The sequence below is a fragment of the Dendropsophus ebraccatus genome, chromosome 1, assembly GCF_027789765.1.
Source record: "Dendropsophus ebraccatus isolate aDenEbr1 chromosome 1, aDenEbr1.pat, whole genome shotgun sequence".
Classification (NCBI taxonomy): domain Eukaryota; kingdom Metazoa; phylum Chordata; class Amphibia; order Anura; family Hylidae; genus Dendropsophus; species Dendropsophus ebraccatus.
Window position 1 is genome coordinate 197,847,516 of NC_091454.1, and position 24,294 is coordinate 197,871,809.

General features: G+C 43.9%; 1 protein-coding gene across 1 annotated transcript in view; it reads left to right on the forward strand.

Moving 5' to 3' along the window:
- The first annotated feature begins 290 nt into the window (after window positions 1-290).
- The window catches only part of NPC1L1 (NPC1 like intracellular cholesterol transporter 1), a 34,606-nt gene continuing 10,602 nt past the window's right edge, over window positions 291-24,294 (forward strand). The window contains exons 1-12 of the mRNA XM_069944162.1: window positions 291-422; window positions 842-2,176; window positions 7,367-7,581; window positions 8,214-8,314; window positions 8,580-8,752; window positions 10,829-10,957; window positions 11,164-11,346; window positions 11,709-11,823; window positions 14,575-14,702; window positions 14,797-14,934; window positions 17,319-17,408; window positions 21,617-21,807. Of these exons, the coding sequence (XP_069800263.1) occupies window positions 369-422; window positions 842-2,176; window positions 7,367-7,581; window positions 8,214-8,314; window positions 8,580-8,752; window positions 10,829-10,957; window positions 11,164-11,346; window positions 11,709-11,823; window positions 14,575-14,702; window positions 14,797-14,934; window positions 17,319-17,408; window positions 21,617-21,807 (2,852 nt within the window). The 5' untranslated portion in view covers window positions 291-368. The remainder of the gene's footprint in view (window positions 423-841; window positions 2,177-7,366; window positions 7,582-8,213; window positions 8,315-8,579; window positions 8,753-10,828; window positions 10,958-11,163; window positions 11,347-11,708; window positions 11,824-14,574; window positions 14,703-14,796; window positions 14,935-17,318; window positions 17,409-21,616; window positions 21,808-24,294) is intronic.

A 24,294-nucleotide genomic window follows, 5' to 3' on the forward strand; every position in this document is an offset into this window, starting at 1 on the left:
CTCTACATTCTACATATATTCAGAGAAATAGAGGGTCTGTAAAAATATACATTCAGCATTACTATAAAACTGCGTGATGTGCCCGGCAAAGATAACTGGCCTGCATGTATTTAGTGTTCTTCTCTCACTGTGTCAGTGATTGTTGTAGACCGAGCCGCCCCCCCCCCCCCCCCTTCTAGTTAATAAGCAGCAGGGTTTATTACATCTGTCGCTCCCAATTGGCTCCTGTGCAGAATCCGAAGCTAGAAAAGTCAGATCGATATTACATTGTAAGCTTTGCTTGTACAGCTGAACATCCCGGCTCCTGGCACAGACATCATCTGGCCGACTTGTCTCCCACCTCCTGGGCTAGTTTGAAGGGGAGAAAGATGGTGTCCAGGATTCTCCCGTTAATGATACTGGTGGCTGTGGTCCTTCTTCAGGTTGGTATCTCTTTAAGGTGGAATCGGCAATGCTTGGGATTGTCAATGGAATTTCGGCTTCTTAAAGGGGCTGCTCAGAATCAGTCCTCCGTCCGTATTACCTTATCCTGTAGAACCACAAACCTTGGCTTTGTGTTGGTATTAACTTGTCTACAAAGACACCTTAGGAAGAGATGACCAAGTGAGTCTCATTGGCTCGATCATTTGTCTCCTATTATTATTTTATATTAACCTTCACTTTAAGCAAACAGTACATTTTTTTCTGTTTTGCTCTTTTTTTTTATCTGTCCATAGACAAAGTTCACTTTTTTTTTTTAAGCTTGTGCCCTCTGTGCTAACATTTAACAAACCGTCCTTCTTGACTATGTTACTGTTATAGTATTGCCAAACTTCAGACCCTTCTTTTTTCTTATTTCCAGGTTCAAGGAGAGACCACCATAAAACAGAATGGCTTCTGCTCTATTTACGATGAGTGTGGCCCGAATCCTGAGGTGACCAACAGTTTGCTTAAAACAAAAATTCCTTGTGAATCCAACACAGAAGCCAGAAAACTAAGCGGGGCACATCTCAATATCCTAAAAGAAATTTGCCCAATGTTGTATAATGGAGACAACAATACATATGCCTGCTGCTCCTATCCACAGCTACAAAGCCTCAGGGATAGCTTTTCGCTATCTAAGTCCATCTTAAATCGGTGTCCATCTTGTGCCCAAAACTTTGCTAACGTTCATTGTCAGAACACTTGCAGCCCGAACCAGAGCACTTTCATTAATGTCGTCCGCACAGTCCCGTACAATGCCGGTGGGGAAAACAAAACTGGAGTACTGGAGTATCAGTGTTTTTTTCAGAGAGACTTTGCAGACAGTTCCTTCAACTCCTGTAGGAATGTCCGCTTGCCCGCCACCGGTGGGTATGCTATTTCTACCATGTGCGGCCAATTTGGAGCAGAGTATTGCACCAGTCAGCGCTGGCTTGATTTCCAAGGTGACATCAGCAATGGACTGGCACCACTTATTATCGATTTCAGATTGATAAACAATGACACTGAGGTTGGTGGAGGTATCGTGCCACATAGTAGCACAGTGTGGAGTTGTAGTGTTGGACCAGGCGGAGATCTAGATACTGCCTGCACTTGTCAGGACTGTAAAGAAGCATGCCCAAAAATTCCTGCACCAGAACCGCTGCCAGACTCTTTCAAGATAGGTCCCTTAGATGGATACTTAATAATAAGCATTGTAGTCTTAGGTCTTTTGTTGTTCTTCTTTTTTGTGTTTTTGATTACAACTTGTACAGCCGATAGGTGCAAGAGAGGCAAGAAACAAAGCAAAGAGCCCCCACGTGTCCAACGTTCTGACCTGAACTGCACAGAGAACATCAGCTACGTGACCAATCGCTCATTGGAGAAAGCTTTTCAATGGTGGGGCACTCGTATAGCTTCTTATCCTAAGAGCGTCTTTGCCATCTCTCTAGCTGTCGTTGTCGTTCTCTCATGCGGCATGGCCTTAATCCAGTTGACCACAGATCCTGTAGAACTGTGGTCAGCGCCAAATAGTAGAGCCAGACAGGAAAAGGACTTCCATGATGCCAACTTTGGGCCGTTCTTCAGAACTAACCAGCTGATCATCACCGTCCAAAATCGTCCTCTATACCCTTACGATTCCCTCTTTTTTGGAAAACTGAATTTTAGTGGAATTCTCTCCCCGGATATCCTACTGGAACTTCTGGACCTGCAGGACACGCTGCAAAGTATTGTAGTAAGTACACTAATACCTTCATGTATTCTTTTCTTCTTCTGATTTCAAATGTAGACCAAAATGTTGATTCTTTCATCCAATCCTTACGGAACTAACTAGATGTATCATAGAAAAGACACAGAGCAGCACAGCTAGTGCTACCTCTAGGAGTCTATTCCCGCTATTGCAGAGGGACTGCTCGGTGCAGTGGTGCGGAGGGGTGAATCTGCTAGATGGGGTGCTCAGTCAGAAAACTACAAAGTAATGCCAGTATAAAGAAGGGGCGGCACTCGCCATCATATCGTGCAGAACATCATGCTTATTTTATTTCAGTATGTCCATAGTTACATACAGCTCAGCAGGAAACACACCAATCGGCCATGATGATGTCAGGTGCAGCTGTTTCGCGCTATCCAGCGCTGGATAGCGCGAAACAGCTGTCACCAGACATCAACATGGCCGATTGGCGTCTTACCTGCTGAGCTGTATGTAACTATGGACTAATTAGATGTATGATTTTAAGACAGCTTTCCTTCATTTGCTATGTGTAAGCAGATGTGTGCAGGTTTCCACTACCCAACCTATCTAACTACCTACCAACCCAAGCTAAAGAAGGATGGGACGGGCCTATGTTTGGTCACTGTTCTTCATGCCCCACATGTCCTTAGGCCCGCTATGACATGTATGCCCTCGGAAACCACCAGAGTTTCAGGAATAAATAAACAATTGTTTCCCCATTAGATTAGTAAGTAGTGATTCATACAATGTCGAAATCAGTCAATGTTAGCAAATAAGATGTACAATACACTGTTGTGTCAACTCTTGTCACAGAGGCAAACAGACGTTGTGTTACTAATGGATTTGGCATAGGCTAGACCAGAGTGTGAGGAATTATCCATTCTTCTTCCTTAACCAACTATAAAGTAAAATTTCCTGGAGGAAATTCCTAATTTGCTCTTCTAGAATAGTCATCGAAATGAAGATAGGCTGGAGGTTCTTACCTTAGTACCTGGACAAGAAGTTTACCAGGACTGGCTCCTTAAGTGTCAGTCTTTAGCCAAACTGTGCTAGAGTAAAAGCCCTATTATACGAAACAATTATCGGCTTTACTTAGTTGATAACCCACAGATCATGCACAATGTCAGCTGATTGTGGTCTTTCAACTTGCTGAAAGATAACGACTTTTACAGTAACAATCTGCTGCACGTTGCTCTGTGTAAAAGGATCGGCAGCAGCAGACCGCCACTGACTTCAATAGGCAACCCAAACAATCTAAGAGTTGTTTGGGCAGCCCCTTCTGCTCCTCCTTGCTCGCTGTCTGTGTGTAAAGAGGGGGAAGCGAGTGCTGACGACCTTAAGTGGCCCAAAAACTTAAATCTAGTGAAAGGGTACTTCCTTCCTGCTATATATCTATATACTTTTAATAACTTTTAAAAAGTTTGAATGGACAACTATTTATTTGTTCTACAACATGACAAATAATGTAGTGAAAACATGTGATCAGCCAACAAGCAAGGATTCCTGATCGCTGGTGATCGGGAAAGAACAATCATAGGAACGTTCATTTACCTGATCATAGGCTGTGAAATCTTGTCCCAAGTTGCAATCTTTACTTGGCCCAACCAATACCATGTAAAAGTAGAAGTGCACTTGGTAAGTTTTATTGAGTTCAATGGTTGAAATCTGTCATGTATAAAAAAGTCATATTCATATAATTTGCTATTCTCGTTGTCTTTAGTTGGCCATACACATGATAGGAAAGTCATTCTAACTTACTGATGCTGAAAAATCAGCCAAATTATCTGTATCCACCTCCTTAATTTAAAAATTTTAATGGGTATTAGGTAGGGATCTGAATGATTGGTCCAGCTGCTGGGACCCCCTCCAATCATCTTGTGATTGGTCCAGTAGTAGGACCCCCACTGATCAGCTTCTCAGGGGATAGGGCATAACTTTTGGAGTTGGGAATACCAATTTAAGGTGTTTTCCCTACGTAGGCATTTAAGGAATACCGATCAATGTCTAAACATTGTAGACTCAAGTATACAGTATATGCTGAGATTTCTACTGCTGGTATCAGTCAAGATTAAGGGTGTAATACCTGAAACGCGTTGACAGCTATATCTGGGTAACCCACCGCATGTCTGAGTTTTCATGGGTCTATTAATAAAAAGTTATTATTGTTCACGTGACCACGCTGATCCAGTGTAGCTTTGTAAACATTGGGGTCTGTCTGCTGGGATTTATTCACTGTACCATCAATTATTATGGTATTATTATGGTACTCTTCATTAGTCAGAGTTTTAGAAAATGCACAGATGCAAGTAAAGGGCTGAAAAAGTGGGCGATCTGCCATACAGACTGTCAGCGCTCTCATCCTGAATGTCAGGGGGGCAGATCTGATGCCACATTCAGCAGCCCAGAACTATGTTTTATGGGATTCCCTTGCCTTAAGGGCCATTGATTTACATGTAACACCAGATTATTTAATGATATAGATATGTTCATCAGTTTTCAAAAAACATCAGCTAAATTATATATTAAAGAGAAGATTTAGTGACAACAGCGCTGAGGATGAAGGTAAGAAAATGGACATTCTCAGCGTGCGCTGTGGAAACCTAACAGCAGGTAGAGGTCATAACATGGTAGCGTGGCAGATGGTAACAGCAGTTCAGCATCTCCGCTAGTCCTGTTCATTCCTTCTTCCAGTTCAGCATCTCCGCTAGTCCTGTTCATCCCTTCTTCTAGTTCAGCATCTCCGCTAGTCCTATTCATTCCTTCTTCCAGTTCAGCATCTCCACTAGTCCTGTTCATTCCTTCTTCCAGTTCAGCATCTCCGCTAGTCCTATTCATTCCTTCTTCCAGTTCAGCATCTCCGCTAGTCCTGTTCATTCCTTCTTCCAGTTCAGCATCTCCACTAGTCCTATTCATTCCTTCTTCCAGTTCAGCATCTCCACTAGTCCTGTTCATTCCTTCTTCCAGTTCAGCATCTCCGCTAGTCCTATTCATTCCTTCTTCCAGTTCAGCATCTCCACTAGTCCTGTTCATTCCTTCTTCCAGTTCAGCATCTCCGCTAGTCCTATTCATTCCTTCTTCCAGTTCAGCATCTCCGCTAGTCTTATTCATTCCTTCTTCCAGTTCAGCATCTCCGCTAGTCCTATTCATTCCTTCTTCTAGATCAGCATCTCCGCTAGTCCTATTCATTCCTTCTTCCAGTTCAGCATCTCCACTAGTCCTGTTCATTCCTTCTTCCAGTTCAGCATCTCCGCTAGTCCTATTCATTCCTTCTTCCAGTTCAGCATCTCCACTAGTCCTGTTCATTCCTTCTTCCAGTTCAGCATCTCCGCTAGTCCTGTTCATTCCTTCTTCCAGTTCAGCATCTCCGCTAGTCCTGTTCATTCCTTCTTCTAGTTCAGCATCTCTGCTAGTCCTATTCATTCCTTCTTCCAGTTCAGCATCTCCGCTAGTCCTATTCATTCCTTCTTCCAGTTCAGCATCTCCGCTAGTCCTATTCATTCCTTCTTCTAGATCAGCATCTCCGCTAGTCCTATTCATTCCTTCTTCCAGTTCAGCATCTCCACTAGTCCTGTTCATTCCTTCTTCCAGTTCAGCATCTCCGCTAGTCCTATTCATTCCTTCTTCCAGTTCAGCATCTCCACTAGTCCTGTTCATTCCTTCTTCCAGTTCAGCATCTCCGCTAGTCCTGTTCATTCCTTCTTCCAGTTCAGCATCTCCGCTAGTCCTGTTCATTCCTTCTTCTAGTTCAGCATCTCCGCTAGTCCTGTTCATTCCTTCTTCCAGTTCAGCATCTCCGCTAGTCCTGTTCATTCCTTCTTCCAGTTCCGCATCTCCGCTAGTCCTGTTCATTCCTTCTTCTAGTTCAGCATCTCCGTTAGTCCTGTTCATTCCTTCTTCTAGTTCAGCATCTCCGCTAGTCCTATTCATTCCTTCTTCCAGTTCAGCATCTCCGCTAGTCCTATTCATTCCTTCTTCCAGTTCAGCATCTCCACTAGTCCTGTTCATTCCTTCTTCCAGTTCAGCATCTCCGCTAGTCCTGTTCATTCCTTCTTCCAGTTCAGCATCTCCGCTAGTCCTATTCATTCCTTCTTCCAGTTCAGCATCTCCGCTAGTCCTGTTCATTCCTTCTTCCAGTTCCGCATCTCCGCTAGTCCTGTTCATTCCTTCTTCTAGTTCAGCATCTCCGCTAGTCCTGTTCATTCCTTCTTCTAGTTCAGCATCTCCGCTAGTCCTATTCATTCCTTCTTCCAGTTCAGCATCTCCACTTGTCCTGTTCATTCCTTCTTCCAGTTCAGCATCTCCGCTAGTCCTATTCATTCCTTCTTCCAGTTCAGCATCTCCGCTAGTCCTGTTCATTCCTTCTTCCAGTTCAGCATCTCCGCTAGTCCTATTCATTCCTTCTTCCAGTTCAGCATCTCCGCTAGTCCTGTTCATTCCTTCTTCCAGTTCAGCATCTCCGCTAGTCCTGTTCATTCCTTCTTCCAGTTCAGCATCTCCGCTAGTCCTTTTCATTCCTTCTTCTAGTTCAGCATCTCCGCTAGTCCTATTCATTCCTTCTTCCAGTTCAGCATCTCCGCTAGTCCTGTTCATTCCTTCTTCCAGTTCAGCATCTCCGCTAGTCCTATTCATTCCTTCTTCCAGTTCAGCATCTCCGCTAGTCCTGTTCATTCCTTCTTCCAGTTCAGCATCTCCGCTAGTCCTGTTCATTCCTTCTTCCAGTTCAGCATCTCCGCTAGTCCTATTCATTCCTTCTTCCAGTTCAGCATCTCCGCTAGTCCTGTTCATTCCTTCTTCCAGTTCAGCATCTCCGCTAGTCCTGTTCATTCCTTCTTCCAGTTCAGCATCTCCGCTAGTCCTATTCATTCCTTCTTCCAGTTCCGCATCTCCGCTAGTCCTGTTCATTCCTTCTTCCAGTTCAGCATCTCCGCTAGTCCTGCTAATTCCTTCTTCTAGTTCAGCATCTCCGCTAGTCCTATTCATTCCTTCTTCCAGTTCAGCATCTCCACTAGTCCTGTTCATTCCTTCTTCCAGTTCAGCATCTCCGCTAGTCCTGTTCATTCCTTCTTCCAGTTCAGCATCTCCGCTAGTCCTGTTCATTCCTTCTTCTAGTTCAGCATCTTCGCTAGTCCTATTTATTCCTTCTTCCAGTCCAGCATCTCCGCTAGTCCTATTCATTCCTACTTCCTTCTCTAGGTGTGGTCAGAGAAGCATAAGAAGAACGTCAGCATAGAAGATGTCTGCTACGCACCCCTGAATCCCAAAAATCCCACAAAAACAGACTGTGCTGTCAATAGCCTGATGCAATACTTCCAGAACAACAGGACCAGTTTCAACATGGAGGTGACACAGACGGTGTCTGGACAGACGGGCCGTGTGGGATGGAGGGATCATTTCCTGTACTGCGTCAAGTAGGTCTAGGATGGCAATGCCAGGCCAACACATCGCCACATCATAATAAGTAGTAGTACATTCAGCATGTATGGGCCTGGTCAATTTCTAGATCAATATGGAAATGGTATACTTCTGTATCAACTGCTAATATAATTGTGAATATGGGACTTATGGGACAAACTCTCCAGGAATGTGCCCAGTCATTCTTGTATGGCAGCCATTGGATAGACAGTCATTCATTTTGTTGCCCTTGCCCCCTCTTCTCCACCAGTTTTAATTATTCTTATTGATAATATATATCCTGGACCCCTTAAAGGGGTGCTCCAGAGAAAATAATTTGTTTTTAAATCAACTGGTGTCAGAAAGTTATACAGATTTTTTAAATTACTTCCCTTTAAAAATCTCAATTCTTCCAGTACTTATCAGCTGCTGTATGTATTGCAGGAAGTGGTGTATTCTTTCCAGTCTGACACGGTGCTCTCTGCTGCCACCTCTGTCCGTGACAGGAACTGTCCAAAATAGCAAATCCCCATATAAAATCTCTCCTGTCCTGGACAGTTCCTTTCATGGACAGAGGTGGCAGCAGAGAGCACTGTGTCAGACTGGAAAGAATAATATATATATTTAATCCTTTTTTTTTCCGTTGCAGCTCACCATTGTCATTTAAGGACATTACAGACCTGGAACTAAGCTGCATGTCAAATTATGGTGCCCCTGTCTTCCCCTTCCTCGCTGTGGGAGGTTATGATGGTAAGAGCCAATTGCAACCAGTAAGTGATTCTATAGAGTGAATGCAATTTAAAAAAAAAAAATTTGGACACCACCATATTGGATTTACACTAGCCTGCCCCCATTTTTTATATTACATAGTCAGCCAGTGATATTTGCTATTAAGAAGTCTGGAATGCCAATCTATGTGTGCCTGGGGTCACTCGATGGGGTCAATCGATTTAGCCTCAGTTTTCAATACCGCCATTCCCGATATTTCTAACCCACCTTTATCCTGTGTTCTCAGACAATGGCTTCTCGCAGTCAGAAGCTTTGATTCTGACCATCTCTCTGAACAATTTTGCACGTTCTGACCCCAAGTTTGACTACGTTTTGGAATGGGAGAAGAGATACCTTGAAATTATAGAAGAATATCAGAAAGATCCTAAAAGTAACTTATCGTTAGCCTATATGGCAGAAGTAAGTGTTATGGTTCCCATTCCTTTTCCTCCTTCAGATTCTAAACCTAAAATTCTATCGATCAGATTATTTCTTTTCTACTAGATCTTTCTATATTTGCACATAATATTACGACAGCATAAAACATAACCATAACAATAAAAAGCACCTTAAAGCGAATCTGTACAGACCCCGAAACCACTGGTACCGTTCCGTAAGTTGAGTAAATACATGCCTGGTGCCGTCATAAGTTTTACATCACAATGGCACATGTGCTTGATTTGTTTGGTGCAGATTAGGAAAAGCCAGCCCAGGGGTGTAACCTAAAAGAAGAAGGGGGGGTAGCAATAAGTGAGAGGCGTTGCAGATGCTTTAGGCCCCGCCTCTTTAACACCACACCTCAAGAATAAAAGTTGTTTTTTTTCTCTGTAATATCGGCACTAGTAGGAATCTGCCCCCAGCAGCTATGTATTCACTCAACCTATGGGACGGTACCAGTGGTTTGGGGAGGGGGGGGGTACAGATTTGTATACATTTTGTTGGTCCCAGACAATACAAACATAGGAAACAATTTGGTTTTAGACCAATCATATAAAAAGCTAAACAAATACTCATGATAGAAATACGTGATGCAGAACTGCCCATGAATGATAACCTGGCTCTAGATGGATCCACTTACTCTGCGGCAAAATAGTGGGAAGTGGCAACTAAGCAATTCACCTGATGAACCCACTATCACCCAGGGAAAACCCGTTGAGATGGTTTAGTATATTGTGGCACTGGGTATTTTACTTGGGCTTTCTCCATGACTACCCCCCATACACGTTCTCACCTGGCCCTGCACAGTCTCTCAGCCTTCTTTCTTTCTCTCAGCTCTAAAGCGCACAAGTGACGTCACTGCTGGGACAGAGAGAGGTCTCTGACCACAAAAGAGACTGGCAGGACAGGAAGCTAATGGCAAAGTCAGAGCACCACAACATTTAACTGTGAGTGTTCATCACGAAAACTCACAGGTAAAAGGCCAGATCCATGTCTGCGGGCCCCCTTTTTACATGGGCCCTGTAGCATTGGCGTGGTCTGCCTTTATTATAGCTACCCTGTGGTGCTCGACCAGTCATCTGCTAAGTTGTTCCTGGTGACGCCACTTCTGTGGTGGTTGGTGGTGGTATGGTACAGCTTAGCCAGTGATGGAAGTGTCGTAACGGCAAAAATACTTGAAGGAGAATACTTGAGAATATACTTGTGCCCATGTTTCGACCTTACTGTCGCTAGAACCACCTTCTACCCTGCGGTGTCGGGTTACCCGTCCTACAAGGAAGAAACAATCCCCAGTCTTGTTTACCTGAGAGTAGCTAAGTGTCCAAAATTATCCTGTGTGACCTGCCCTGCGAGATAGAGTACATAGACCTTGATTATGGTTGCTTTGCTCTTTCCGGGTCAGTTCCTCTGTCTAGGATACCGCCCTGCTCTGTTACGAGAGGCTCTCTGCGTGGGATGGGGTGATCTCTGACTTGTCCTCTTTTAGCTGCTTAACACTGCATAGTGTCTGTAGGTATATCTTGTTGAAAGAAAGTCTCTGTGTTCTCCATACACGTGTGTCTGTCCACTACTTCCTACAGGGTGTGTAAGAACCCCTGTGAGTGGTGGAGAAGAGAGTGTGCAAAGGAAGAAAGACAGGAATAGGTAGAAAAGAAAGAGCATCTCCCATTGGTTCACAGAATCAGATAACAGAACAGTAACCCTTTAGTAACTACAGCTGTGCAACACATACAATTATACATAGTGACATCTGGTGGTGAAACTCATATACTACCTCATCACCACTCTACTTTAGAGTACAAGGCTTCTGCGACAGGTGCCAGACTAGAAACAATTGTGGTGGGATACCACAACGCCACTGAAAGTCGAATGTCTTTGCTTCCCCAGTATTACCTATCCTCATGGAGAAAAATATGGACCTGACCTAGTATGTGAACTTTCAGTAGAGTCTTTGCAATTCAAAAACTCTTGTAATAATGTCACAAGCTCCTTTTATAAGAGAAATTCTTTGTCTTTTCTACTTTTCTTTTCTGATTTCTAAATTGATCTTGTCAACAGAGATCTCTGGAGGATGAGATCAGTCGGACCACCACAGAAGACATTCCTATCTTTACAATAAGTTACCTGGTGATCTTCGTGTACATTGCCCTTGCCCTGGGAGAGTACAGCAGCTGCCGGAGAGTCCTGGTGAGACACAATCTTCTACAACCAAAATACCCATATACATTAGTAATTGGTTGGAGTGCCAACCAAAGCCAGACTTGCCACCAGTGCAGTCTGTTCATGGGGGGCCAATTGTCAAAGGCACCAAGCAACACCTCAAAAAAACTCTTTAAGATATACAATTTTTGACTCCATTGTATATTATTGTAATGATTGCTATTTCTCTTCAGGTGGACTCCAAAGTGACCCTTGGTTTTGGAGGCATTCTGGTTGTCCTGGGGGCAGTTTTATCATCGATGGGCTTCTTCTGCTACATTGGGCTACCATCCTCGCTCATCATTGTAGAAGTTGTGCCTTTCTTGGTTCTAGCCATCGGAGCAGACAACATCTTTATCTTCGTTCTGGAGCTTCAGGTACAAAAATGTCATTGTAAACTTCACCATTAGTGTTGAGCAGATTTGCCAAACTGTCCAGGTTTGACAACGTTCTCCCAACCCAAATGCTTGGGATTTGAGGCTGGAGAAGTTGGATGCCGTCCTAGGGCTGCCAGGAAAACAAGGATGTATCCTTGTTTTCCAGGACTTAGTAGGGCTGCATCCATCTTCTCCAGCTGCTGGGAGCCAAACGCTGAGCGATCGGGGTCGGAGAACATTGCCGAACCCAAACAGTTGGCCAAGTACGCTCAACACTAGTCACCATACTGAAAACTATAGTATTCTTAGGCTTACAACAAAGACATTCATGTAAACAAACAGTAATTCTGCTCTTGTTACAGAGAGATGAACGGCGAGAGGGTGAAAGTAGAGAGGAACAAATTGGAAGAGTACTTGGTGGTGTAGCCCCCAGTATGCTACTCTGCAGCCTGTCGGAGTCTCTGTGCTTTTTTCTAGGTAATTCATTTAGAAATCTTTTCCATGTGTTAAAGGGATGAAAATATTTTTCTTTCAAATCAACATATGTAATTTACTGTGGAGTAGGACTGATTAATGGATGTTATAAGCTTTGTTGTACAGCTCAGTCTAGGATGGTATAGTCGTGATGCCAGTGCTAGTCCAGCACACAGGTGTGATGTTGGTACCTGCTTTGTATAGAGGCTGGCTGTATTCCCCAGAAATGGTTGTTGACCTGCCGGGCTGTAATGGGTCCCTTGGGCTCTTGTCACAGTAGTCCTGAGTGCCAATTGACCCACCCAGGCTATTGGTACCGCCACCCACAGAAAGGGGAAAAATAAATAAGGTGTTCGGCTAGTATGGATAGGTGCCGATGCGGAGAAAAGGATGACTGAGTACCAGTGGTATAAAAATATAACAGCTTTACTGTACAGTCTCTTGGTGGTACAATACACTTTTGCAGAAAATAGATAGATCTTTTCACAGATTTTAGTGCTTCACTTGGTTGTGCTTGAGGAGATGCTTGAAGAAGTAGAGTAGAGGTAGTTGTAGTGGTGCTTGAAGAGTTATAGAGTAGAGGAGAGGAGTTTGTCAAGGGAGTCCCAACCCAATGTAGCAATGTACTCTGCCGGAACTTGAGAGAAGTTTACTTGTACCCGTGTATAGACTATAGTCTGACCACCTTCTGTCCTACAGTGTTGAGTGACTCGTTCTCCTAGGGTGATACAAGCCCCAGCCGTGGTTACCTGGGTCAAGCTAAGTTCCCGGAGCATCCCAGTTACCTGCACTGCGAGATAGGATACGTAGACCTTCTGGTAGCTTTGTCCTATCCAGGCTAGTTCCTCTTTTGTATACCAAGATACTGCCCTGCACTTTCTAGACTGGTTCACAGTGTGGGATATGATGTTCTCCCTTTGTATTGTTTAGCACTGCATAGTAGATACAGTTGTGCCTTGGATTACGAGCATAATTTGTTCCAGGACCATGCTTGTAATCCATTTCGCTCCTAAACCAAAGCAAATTTTGCCATAAGAAATCAATGAAATGCCGACAATTCTTTCCACGCCCCCAAAATAATGATTTCTTATTCTGAATAACATGTAAAACAAATGAAACAAACATTTAGAAACAGCTGAATATGTCATATAATACATTACCGTACAGTATAGCAATCAGCATGTGGTGTATAATGTATAGTAAGTGCATAAACCTGAAAAAAACAGCAGAAGTTTGCAGACACAGGATTGAGCTGCAGATCCCCATTATACAGGGGCGTAGTACAACAGGCTAGAATAGAGAAGCAGGGCTGCTGGGTCTTTGTGGTCACATGACAGCAATGGGGAAGAGGTTGTGATCAGCATGGACCAATCAGTAAATGAGAATCACTGAGCTGTGCAGGAGGACAGTGACAGAAACTTTTTTTATACAGCAGTGTTAATGGTTGAGTATAAGTGCAGGCACAATATAGCAGCAGTGTGTATAGCTGAGTGTGAGTGCAGGGACATTATAGCAGGAATGGAGAGGATTGAAAATACAAGGGCTGACAGAGACTGCAGGGAGCATGAAGGAATGAACATGACAGATGTGGGCACATAGAGGGGTTACAGCTATGAAAATATTACCGTCACAGACCTGTCCATTGATACAAGCACCAGCCTGAAGTGCATGTGATATGGAAGGTGAAGGAGACTTCCTGGGTCAGAGTACAGTGTTGTAGACCCCGCTATGCAGACCATGCCCCTCCCGTGAGCTCTTAAACCAAAGCAATGCTCTTAAACCAAGTTACAATTTTTAAAAACTGTGAGCTCTTCTTGCTAAGCGCTCTTAATCCAAGTTACTCTTAGACCGAGGTACCACTGTAGTACTGAAAGAACTGAGTGTCTCTAGCTGCATCTGACCAAACATGTCTTAGACTAGACTAGACTGAAATACTTGTCCCGGACGAGGGTCCTGGCAGAGCCAGGTCCTGGCTTGGCTACAGAAGTGACGTCTGCTTTGTTTGTCCTTTTCCCACAAGAATCTGGGTAAGAGCAGATGCTACACCTCCTCCCACCAAGTAACTTCCCACAGGGCTAAGCAATCTACCCTGTGAGTGGTGGAAAGGAATGTGTGCAAAAGAAAGAAGAGGAGAGATAGGCTAGAAGTAGAGAGCATCTCCTATAGGTCAGCAAAAGCACATGGTAGCATAAAACAGTAAGCCAATCCTAACCTTAGCTGCGCAAACGAGCATACATATAGAAAATACTGACATCTAGTGCTGAAACTTTAAAATGCACTCCATCACCACTAAATCTGGAGTAAGAAGCTTTTGCGACAGGTGCAAACAAGAGGTAAGGAACACCCGTGGTGGGACACCACTCTTTTATTTAAAAATCTCCAGTCTTCCAGTACTTATCAGTTGCTGTATGTCCTGCATGAAGTGGAGGATTATTTCCAGTATGACACAATGCTTCCTGCTACCACCTTGGTCCATGTCAGGAACTGTCCAGAGTAGGAAAGGTTTCCTGTGGGGATCTGCCAGTTCCTGACATTAGCAGAAGTGCATGCAGAGAGAAATGTGTCAGTCTGGAAAGAAAACACTTCCTGCAGGACATACAGCAGCTGATAAGTACTGGAAGACTTGAGATTTTTAAATAGAAGTAAAACTTTCTTACACCAGTAGATTTAAAAGAAAATATCCTTTTACCGGAGTACCCCTTTAATGTTTCTACTGTTCCAAATCATCAGCTTGAATCATCTTGTTTGGTACAGGTGCCCTTACCCAGATGCCTGCTGTTCGGACCTTCGCCCTGAATGCAGCACTTGCCATCCTGTTTAACTTTATCCTGCAGATCTCCATGTTTGTGGCCCTTGTGTCTTTGGATTCTAAGCGTCAAGAGGTAACATAATGCTGGAGCATATATCATAGGAAAGGGGGGGTTATGATTTTTCTGTATATCACTGATCCCTAAGTTCACTGTAATCTTCCACTAGGAAAACAGATTTGATTTCTGTTGCTGTGTCAAGACCAAGACTGATAAACCCAAGAAGAAGTCTAAGGGGCTGCTGGTGTCCTTTATGAAGAAAGTCTACTGCCCCATTATTCTGAATTCATTCAGCCGAGTGCTAGTGGTGAGCTCTCTTATAATCCATTCATTAAAGGGGTACCCCAGCAAAAAAAAAATTCTTTCAGATTAACTGGTGTCAAAAAGTTATAGGGGGGCATTTATTAAGTCTGGTGTTTTTTACGCCAGACTTATAAATGCCCCCGCAGCTCCGGCGCTACGGGGATTTATGTAGAGGCGGACTGCCTCTACATAAATCCCGTGCGCGCCGGTGCGCACTGCCGAAAACCTACGCCAGCTGAGGACTGGAGTAGGTTTCGGCGTACATTTGGGCGGAACGGATGGTAAATCGCGCGGACTCTGAGTCCGCGCCCTCCGTTCCGCCCACTACACGCTCCCTTTCCGCCCCCCTGGCGTACTCGGTGGAAAGTGGCGATTTGCGAATATTTTATTCGCAGATCGGCCATTTGCGTATAAAAAATATGCAAATCGTCACTTTCCGCCGAAAATCATCCGTTCGCCGTGGCCCATAGAGATTTGTAATTTACTTTTCCATTACTTATCAGCTGCTGTATGTCTTACAGTAGGGGTGTCAAACTCAAATACACAGTGGGCCAAAATTAAAAAATTGGACAAAGTCGCGGGCCAGTCTTGATATTTAATGAAAAGTGCATGTGGCGTTTCTGGCACTGCCTATCCTAAAGTAATTGTCCCCACATGGTAGTTACCCATTATATCCCTCAAGCAGTAGGTAATCCCATGATTATGCCCCATGTAGTAGCCCCCCCCTCTCAATAGTGCCCCCCATACTAGCCAGGGCTACTATTAGAGCCCCACATAGTAGCCAGCCCTCCCAATAGTGACCCATATAGTGGCCAGCACACCTAATAGTGCCCAATATAGTAGCCAGCCCTCCCGATAGTGTCTCATATAGTAGCCAGCCCCCAATAGTGTCTTATATAGTAGCCCCCCTCCCAATAGTGTCTTATATAGTAGCCAGCCCTCCAATTAGTGTCTTTTATAGTAGCCAGCCACCAATAGTGTCTTATATAGTAGCCAGCCCTCCAATTAGTGTCTTATATAGTAGCCAGCCCTCCAATTAGTGTCTTATATAGTAGCCAGCCACTAATAGTGTCTTATATAGTAGCCAGCCCTCCAATTAGTGTCTTATATAGTAGCCCCCCTCCCAATAGTGTCTTACATAGTAGCCCCCCTCCCAATATTGTCTTACATAGTAGCCAGCCCCCAATAGTGTCTTATATAGTAGCCAGCCCTCCCAATAGTGTCTTATATAGTAGCCAGCCCTCCCAATAGTGTCTTATATAGTAGCCAGCCCTCCCAATAGTGTCTTATATAGTAACCAGCCTTCCCAATTATGCCCAATATAGTATCCAACACTCCCAATAATGTCTTATATAGTAGCCAGCCCTCCAAATAGTTTCTTATATAGTAGCCAGCCCTCCTAATAGTCTCTTATATAGTAGTTAGCCCTCTCCCATAGTCTCCTATATAGTAGCCAGCCCTCCCAATAGTCTCTTATGTAGAAGTCAGTCCCTACAATAGTCTCTTATATAGTAGCCAGCCCTCCTAATAGTCTCTAATATAGTAGCCAGCCCTCTCCAATAGTCTTATAAAGTAGCCAGCCCTCCCCAATAGAGACTTATATAGAGGCCAGTCCCTAAAATAGTCTCTTATATAGTAGCCAGCCCTCCCCAATAGTCTCCTATGTAATAAACAGTCCCTACAATCGTCTCTTATATAGTAGCCAGCCCTTGCCAATAGTTTTATATAGTGGCCAGCCCTCTCCAGTAGTCTTATAAAGTAGCCAGCCCTCCCAATAGTGACTTATATAGAAGCCAGTCTCTAAAATAGTCTCATATATAGTAGCCTCTGGCCTACGAGATTATAATATGGGTGGTCTGAGCGGACATCCGGACCACCCATATTATAATCTGCTGCAACGTCAGGAGGTCCAGATTTACCACAGCAATGGAAAAGCGTGGTGGGGCAAAAATAATGGCATCATGGGCCCGATTTGGCCCGTGGGCCAGAGTTTGACATGACTGCCCTACAGGAAGTGGTGTATTCTCTCTAATCTGACACAGTGCTCTCTGCTGCCACCTCTGTCTATGTCAGGTACTGTCCAGAGCAGCAGCAAATCCCCATAGAAAACCTCTCCTGGTCTTCGGTCTGGAAAGAATACACCACTTCCTGTAGGACATACAGCAGCTGATAAGTACTGGAAGACTGGAGATTTTTAAATAGAAGTAAATTTCAAATCTCTAGCACTTTCTGGCACTAGTTGATTTTAAAGAAAACTTATTTGTTGGAGTACTCCTTTAATATACACAACACAGATTGCAAATACTATTTAACCCATTGCACATATCCTATAGTATTTTTTCTGATTGCCATATGCCGAATATCCCTAAAATCCATCTCTCCTTACAGATGATGATATTCATGTTCCTCTTCTGTTGCGGGCTTTATTTCATGATGTATTCTCGTGTGGGCCTGAATCAGGAGCTGTCCGTACCTCAGGTAATACTAAATAACAGGCATGGCGGTATTTAAAGGGGTTATCAAGTACTACAAAAACATGGCCACTTTTCCCCCCTCTCTTGTGTCAAGTTTGGGAGGGGTTTGCAACTCAGTTCCATTGAAGTAGATAGAGCATAACTGCAAACCACACCTGAACTGGAGACAAGAGAGGGGGAAAAGTGGCCATGTTTTTGTAGAGCAGGATAACCCCTTTAACACTAAGAACTAGGAGAAAGTGTGTTGCAATAGGATCACAAAAATTCTTATTATTTGGTAGTAAAAAAGGGTGTCTTACTCTGTGGAGGACTTTACCTACCCTGCATAAGACAGACAGCCTACTGATATGAACAGTGTCGGACTGGGCCACTAGTGGGAGTGGGCCCCTCCCCCACTCCCACTGCCTGTCCAGCAGCTGGGGCCCCCAGACAGCCATAGGATGATGCTGCCTGTCCTCAGTGGGCCCCTCAGCTGCAGCAGGATAAATACATGGTTTTGCCGGGTCTGCCCGACTCTGAGGAGACAGCCCCGGAAAAGCCATGTCCTGGCAAGCCCCGCCCCCTCCAGCGTTCGTTCTCACTCAAGCAGAGTGGGGAGAGGAGTCGCTGGGGCACAAGCGGAACCTTACAGGTGAGGTAGGTATAGCTGTTTGTTGTTTTAAATACAGATGGAGTGGCTGGAGAATGATGAGGGAGGTACTGGTATGCTGATGAGGGGCAAAAGGATGAGAGGGTACTACTATGATGATGGAAGGGCAAAAGGATGAGGGGGTACTACTATGATGATGGAAGGGCAAAAGGATGAGGGGTACTACTATGATGATGGAAGGGCAGGAGGGTGATGGGGTACTACTATGATGATGGAGAGGCAGGAGGATGAAGGGGGTAGTAGTATGATGGGGTAGGAGGATGATGGATGGGTAGTAATATGATGAAGGAGCAGGAGGATGAGAGGGGTACTACTATGATGATGGAAGGGAAAAAGGATGAGGGGTATTACTACGATGATGGAAGGGCAGGAGGGTAAGGGGGTACTACTATGATGATGGAGGGGCAGGAGGATGAAGGGGGTAGGAGGATGATGGATGGGTAGTAATATGATGGAGGAGCAGGAGGATGAGGGGGGTACTACTATGATGATGGAAGGGCAGGAGGATGAGGGGGGTACTAATATGATGATGGAAGGGCAGGAGGATGAAGGGGGTAGTAGTATGATGGGGTAGAAGGATGATGGAGGGGTAGTAATATGATGGTGGGGCAGGAGGATGAAGCGGGTAGTAGTATGATGATAAAGGGCGTAGTATAATGATGGAGGGGCAGAAAGATGAATGGGTAGTAGTATGATCTTGGAGGTGCAGGAGGATGATGAAGGAGGTAGTAGTATGATGATGGATGAGCAGGAGGATGAGAGGGGTAGTACTATGATGATGGAGGTGCAGGAGGATGATGAAGGAGGTAATAGTATGACGATGGAGGTGCAGGAGGATGAAGGGGGTAGTAGTACAATGATGGAGGGGCAGGAGGATGAAGGGGGTAGTAGTATGATGATGGATGATATGGTCAGTAACAGTGTGATGGTATGTTTAGAGGTACAGTATGGTGATAATATATATCTTATTGCTGTTCTGGGGTCACTTCCACACACTGAGCCCCCACATAACTATGTATTCTCATCTCCCACAAAGCCTCCAGTGTACAATACACCAAGAATCCTCCAGGTACAACAGCTGCAAGCACTACAACTCCCAGCATTTACTGATAGTCTGCATCCCTCAGGATATGCTGGGAGTTGTAGTACACATGAGCTGCCACTGTAGAGACATATAGTGCTGGACCTTCAGGGCTGATGGTTGTAACAAATTACGGACACCAGAAGCTTCTGCACAACAATCAATTATTAAAGGTTTGTTCTGTCTGAAACTACAACTCCCAACATACCCTTCATTAAATCTTCATAAGTGTAGGGTATTCTGAGAGTTATAGTTCGACTGAAAACATGTCATTCACAAGGGAGTTGTCGCAGATCCAGATGAATCCAGGATAGGGCCGGGTCAGTATGTCGCTTTTTACCGATTCTTCTTTGGTGTGCCCCAAGGATCATTTCCTCTGGTGGGCAACAGGTACCCCAGTCCGGCACTGGATATGAATGGGAACTGTGTAATACTTCATTTCCCCCTGTGGTGGCACTGTAGGAAAATTTATCCAGGTGCAGATACATGTTAGAGTGGTTTGCATTGAGAATCATATGTAAATGGGAGGGGGTTAAGGGAAATGAGAAATATGTATTTTAATATGGAATGCCAGGAATCGTTGAGGAAACAGCAAATAAATAATTTCAGGGATCAAGTTAGGTTACTTATCCTGTTGTTATCTGCATGTTAATCAACTCCAATGATAATCCCCAGCTATTGAAGGGGTGCGCCAGCAAAAAGAAAAAATCCTTCAGATCAACTGGTGCCAGAAAGTGCAGGAGATTTGTACTTTACTTCTATAAAAAAAAATATCTCTTGTCTTACAGTACTTATCAGATTCTGTATGTCCTGTAGGAAGTGAAGTATATTCTTTCCAGTCTGGAGAACAGTAGAGGTTTTCTATGGGGATTTGCTCCTGCTCTGGACAGTTCCTGACATGGACAGAGGTGGCAGTAGAGAGCACTGTGTCAGACTGGAAATAATACACTACTTCCTGTAGGACATACAGCAGCTGATAAGTACTGGAAGAAAAGAAATCTCTGGCATTTTCTGACACCAGTTGATCTGAAATATATTTTCTTCCCGCTGGAGTACCCCTTTAAGGTCTGTGCAGTGACTACAATAATTAAACTCTTCCAAGTGAAACAGACAGCACGGCCCCTTCATTTAAGCAATATATGGGGTCTCGGTGCTCAGATCCTTTATATGTTAGTAGAAAATATCACAGGACAGGAATTTAACCCTGTCCTGTGATAGGTTTTTTTGAGTGTTTTTTATGTCTCTTTATTATATGGGGGGGGAGCCCATTTTTATATACCCCCTCTAAAATACCCCTCGCTGGTCTCTATTTATTACTTGAGTGTCCTTTCCGCGAAAGGTTTTTTATTACATTGGACAAAGTCCGTCTACAAATCGGCTTCCTCGCTGGAGGGCAAAGTGCAGCCCATTATACACTAGGTATAGACATGAGGCCTGACCTATGGGGCATCAGTAATGTGGGAGTAAAACAGCTCGATGGGCAAAAATTAGATAACAGTATAAATATAGAATTTGAACCTGTATCTGTCAGTAATTCCTGTATATAATGTTGCTAGTAATATAAGCTGCTATATGTAATACAACCCCTCCATTAATGAATAGTCACACATAGAGTCCCATAATCCACCACAAACAATCAATACATTTACATTCAGTCTAATACTCAGTAAAAAGTTGCTTTTAGGGTAGAAGTGTGCCCCTACTTCTAGGTGTTTGCACAACTTAAAGTGAAACGCTGAAGAAAAAAAAGGTTTTTAAATCAGCTGATGTCAGAAAGTTATACAGACTTGTAAATTAGAAGAAGAAATAAGAATAACAAATAACTTATTTTGTGTTCATTTATAGCAAAGGTTCAGTTTAGAGCGCTAACTCTGTACCTACATACCCTGGCCAGGGCAAAATCTCAAGTCTTCCAGTACTTTTCAGCTTCTGTATGTCCTACTACAGGAAGTGATGTATTCTTTCCAGTCTGGCACAGTGCTCTCTGCTGCCTCCTCTGTCCATGTTAGGAACTGTCCAGAGCAGGAGACTGGAAATAATATACCACCTCCTACAGGACATACAACGGCTGATAAGTACTGGAAGACTGGACACTTTGCCCTGGCCAGGGTATATAGGTGCAGGGTTAGGGCTCTAAACTAAAACTTTGCTCCAAGTGAACAAAAGGGAAGCCATGGCTCTGGTATTATTATTGAGCTAGTAATCGTACATTAATGCCAAGTTATAAACTACAATTCCCATCATGCCTGGACAACCAAAGCTTTAGCTTTGGCTGTCCAGGCATGATGGGAATTGTAGTTTTGCCACAGTTTGAGGGCCACATGTTCCAGTATATAGAGAAGCTTGGCCTTTACAGAATACAGACTACCATAAGAGGCTCCTATATTTTGCTTGCCATTGTTTTTAGCCCTGTAGTTATTATAGGACTGCGTATATAAAGGGGGAATATTTCCTTATATCTCCTTGGCCTGTTTCTCCCCAGGACTCCTATATAATCAGGTACTTTAATGATCTGAATAAGTATTTCGAGGTTGGCGTTCCTACGTACTTTGTGACCACGGCTGGATATAACTTTTCCTCATTAGAGGGACTGAATGGTATCTGCTCCAGCGTCGGCTGCGATTACAACTCAATGACTCAGAAGATACAGTACGCTACTGATTATCCCGAAAGGTAAAAGCTGCTGTCATAGCTGACATTGACCCTAGTAAGGAATAGCTTAGCTTGCAGGACTTCTATCACATACTCTCTATATATAGTATTATCTGGAGGGGTGTAACTCAGGGTGATGCAGCCCTGAAGCAGCAAGAAGAGTCCCCTCTGCCTCATGGACTGGTTGCCGGCCCTGTTAGGGATTGTGGCCCTGTTGTCCAAACTGTCCAGTTGGTCCGGTGATGGTAGACATCAGGAGAAAGAAGAAATGGAAATTTAAAGAGGTACTCCAGCCAAAACATTTTCACATCAACTGGTGTCAGAAAGTTATATAGGTTTGTAGTTTACTTCAATTTTTTTAAAAATCCAGTCTCCAGTATTTATCAGCTGCTGTATGTGCTACAGGAAGTGGTGTATTCTTTCTAGCCTGACACAGTTCCAGACAATGTCAGGAACTGTCCAGAGCAGCAGCAAATCCCTATTGAAAAACTCTCCTGCTCTGGACAGTTCCTGTCTCGGACAGAGGTGGCAGCAGCAGGACATACAGCAGCTGATAAGTATGGGTACACTTGAGATTGTTAAATAAAAATAAATTACAAATCTATATAATTTTCTGAAACCAGTTGATTTGAAAGAAAAAGATTTTAAGGTCCCCATACACATTATAAAAAAAGTTAGCCAACCCCACCAATTTTGGCAGGGCTGGCCATGGAGATGATGTTAGAGGAGAGAAGGATTGGGCATGTCTGCTTTCAGATGTCCAGTCCTTCTGTTCTTTGAGAGATAAGTCACCACCAGGGGTTGGAAGATGAAGCTAGCCACATATCCCCTGAACAATCATTACCCTCAGAACTGTACGACTTTATAATTTATATATATAACTGTACCTTCCCTATCTGTGTTCTTCCTTCCCTACTGTACTATCTACCGTTCACACCCTGAGTCATCACTTATCTCCTATGATATAGCAGATACCTTTGTACACACTCTCTCATCTAATCTAATCATGCTACCTGATTGTGTAGAATACACAGAATTGTCCTTGGAACTCATTGCACTTCTCAAAATGATTGTTCCTGGAAGATGAGGAAATGCTTACCTTAGTTTTAGCTTTTTTCTATGAATTTATCATCTAGACACTTTTTTTCATAGCCACAATAGTCCTATTTATTTGTATGGCAGAGTGTGGTGGGCATCTCCTATCTATCTGTATATTATCTATCTATCTATCTATCTATCTATCTATCTATCTATCTATCTATCTTTATCTATCTATCTATCTATCTATCTATCTATCTATCTATCTATCTATCTATCTGTGGTATCCCACCACGGGTGTTGCTAGTTTGAACACCCCTCGTGAAAGCCTTGTACAATAAGAAACAATGTGGTAATGAAGGTGTATTTTTGAGTTTTACCACAAGAGGTCACTGTCTGTATATTTGTAACTGTTGCAGAGTTGTAGTCATGTAAGGGTTATTGTTTTGTCTATGATCTGTACACCAATGAAAGATGCTCTTTTCTTCTGCCTATCTCTATCCTCCTTTCTTCTCGCACTCTCTTCTCCACCACTCAGAGGAGCTGTTGCATACACCCTGTAGGAAGTTGTCACATGGGGAGAGGAAGTGTATAGCCACACTTAGTCAGTTCCTTTCTGATTCTCAGTGGAGCAAGACACACGGATCAGGCATCCCTGTCCGGGACTGACCAGCTGTAGTGTATTCCACAGGAAAAAGGTAGGTGGATCCAGCACTTCCAAAAGGAAAAAAAAGATAAACTGCTAAAACTTGAAACTTTATTCCATCTCGACTAAAAGCTGTGATTCACTCCTAGGAGTGCAGTGGTTGGACGCCGCATTTCGCGCATGCGCGCTTAGTCATGAGACGCTGAGACATGACTAAGCGTGCATGCGCAAAACGCGTTGTTCAGCCACTGCACTCCTAGGAGTGAATCACAGCTTTTAATCGAGATGGAATAAAGTTTCAAGTTTTAGCAGTATATCTTTTTTTTCCTTTTGGAAGTGCTGGATCCACCTACCTTTTTCCTGTGGAATATTCTCTCTAACAAGCGGGCTGGCTACCCAGGATCCACGCACCCCCCTTCAATCCAACTAATAGATCCGGGACAAAGACAGGTGAGCTGACAATATCCACCATATTTTTGTATGCAGCTGTAGTGTATCCCTTTGGAGAACACATAGGCTTTCTTTAAACCAACACTTATCCTCAAGATGCAGTGCTAAACACCTAAAGAGAGGACAAGTCAGGGACCACCCCAACCCACGCTGTGAACATCTCAACACAGTGCAGAACAGTATCCTAGACAGAGGGACTGATCCGGATAGAGCAAAGCAGCTAAGAGCCTACGTACTCTATCTCGCAACGCAGGTGACACCGGGACATCCGTGGACACTTCGCTCAACTCAAGTAACTAGGACGGGGGCTTGTGTCGCCCTGATAGGACGGGTAACTCGACACTGCAGGGCAAAAGGCGGTATAGCCACAAAGG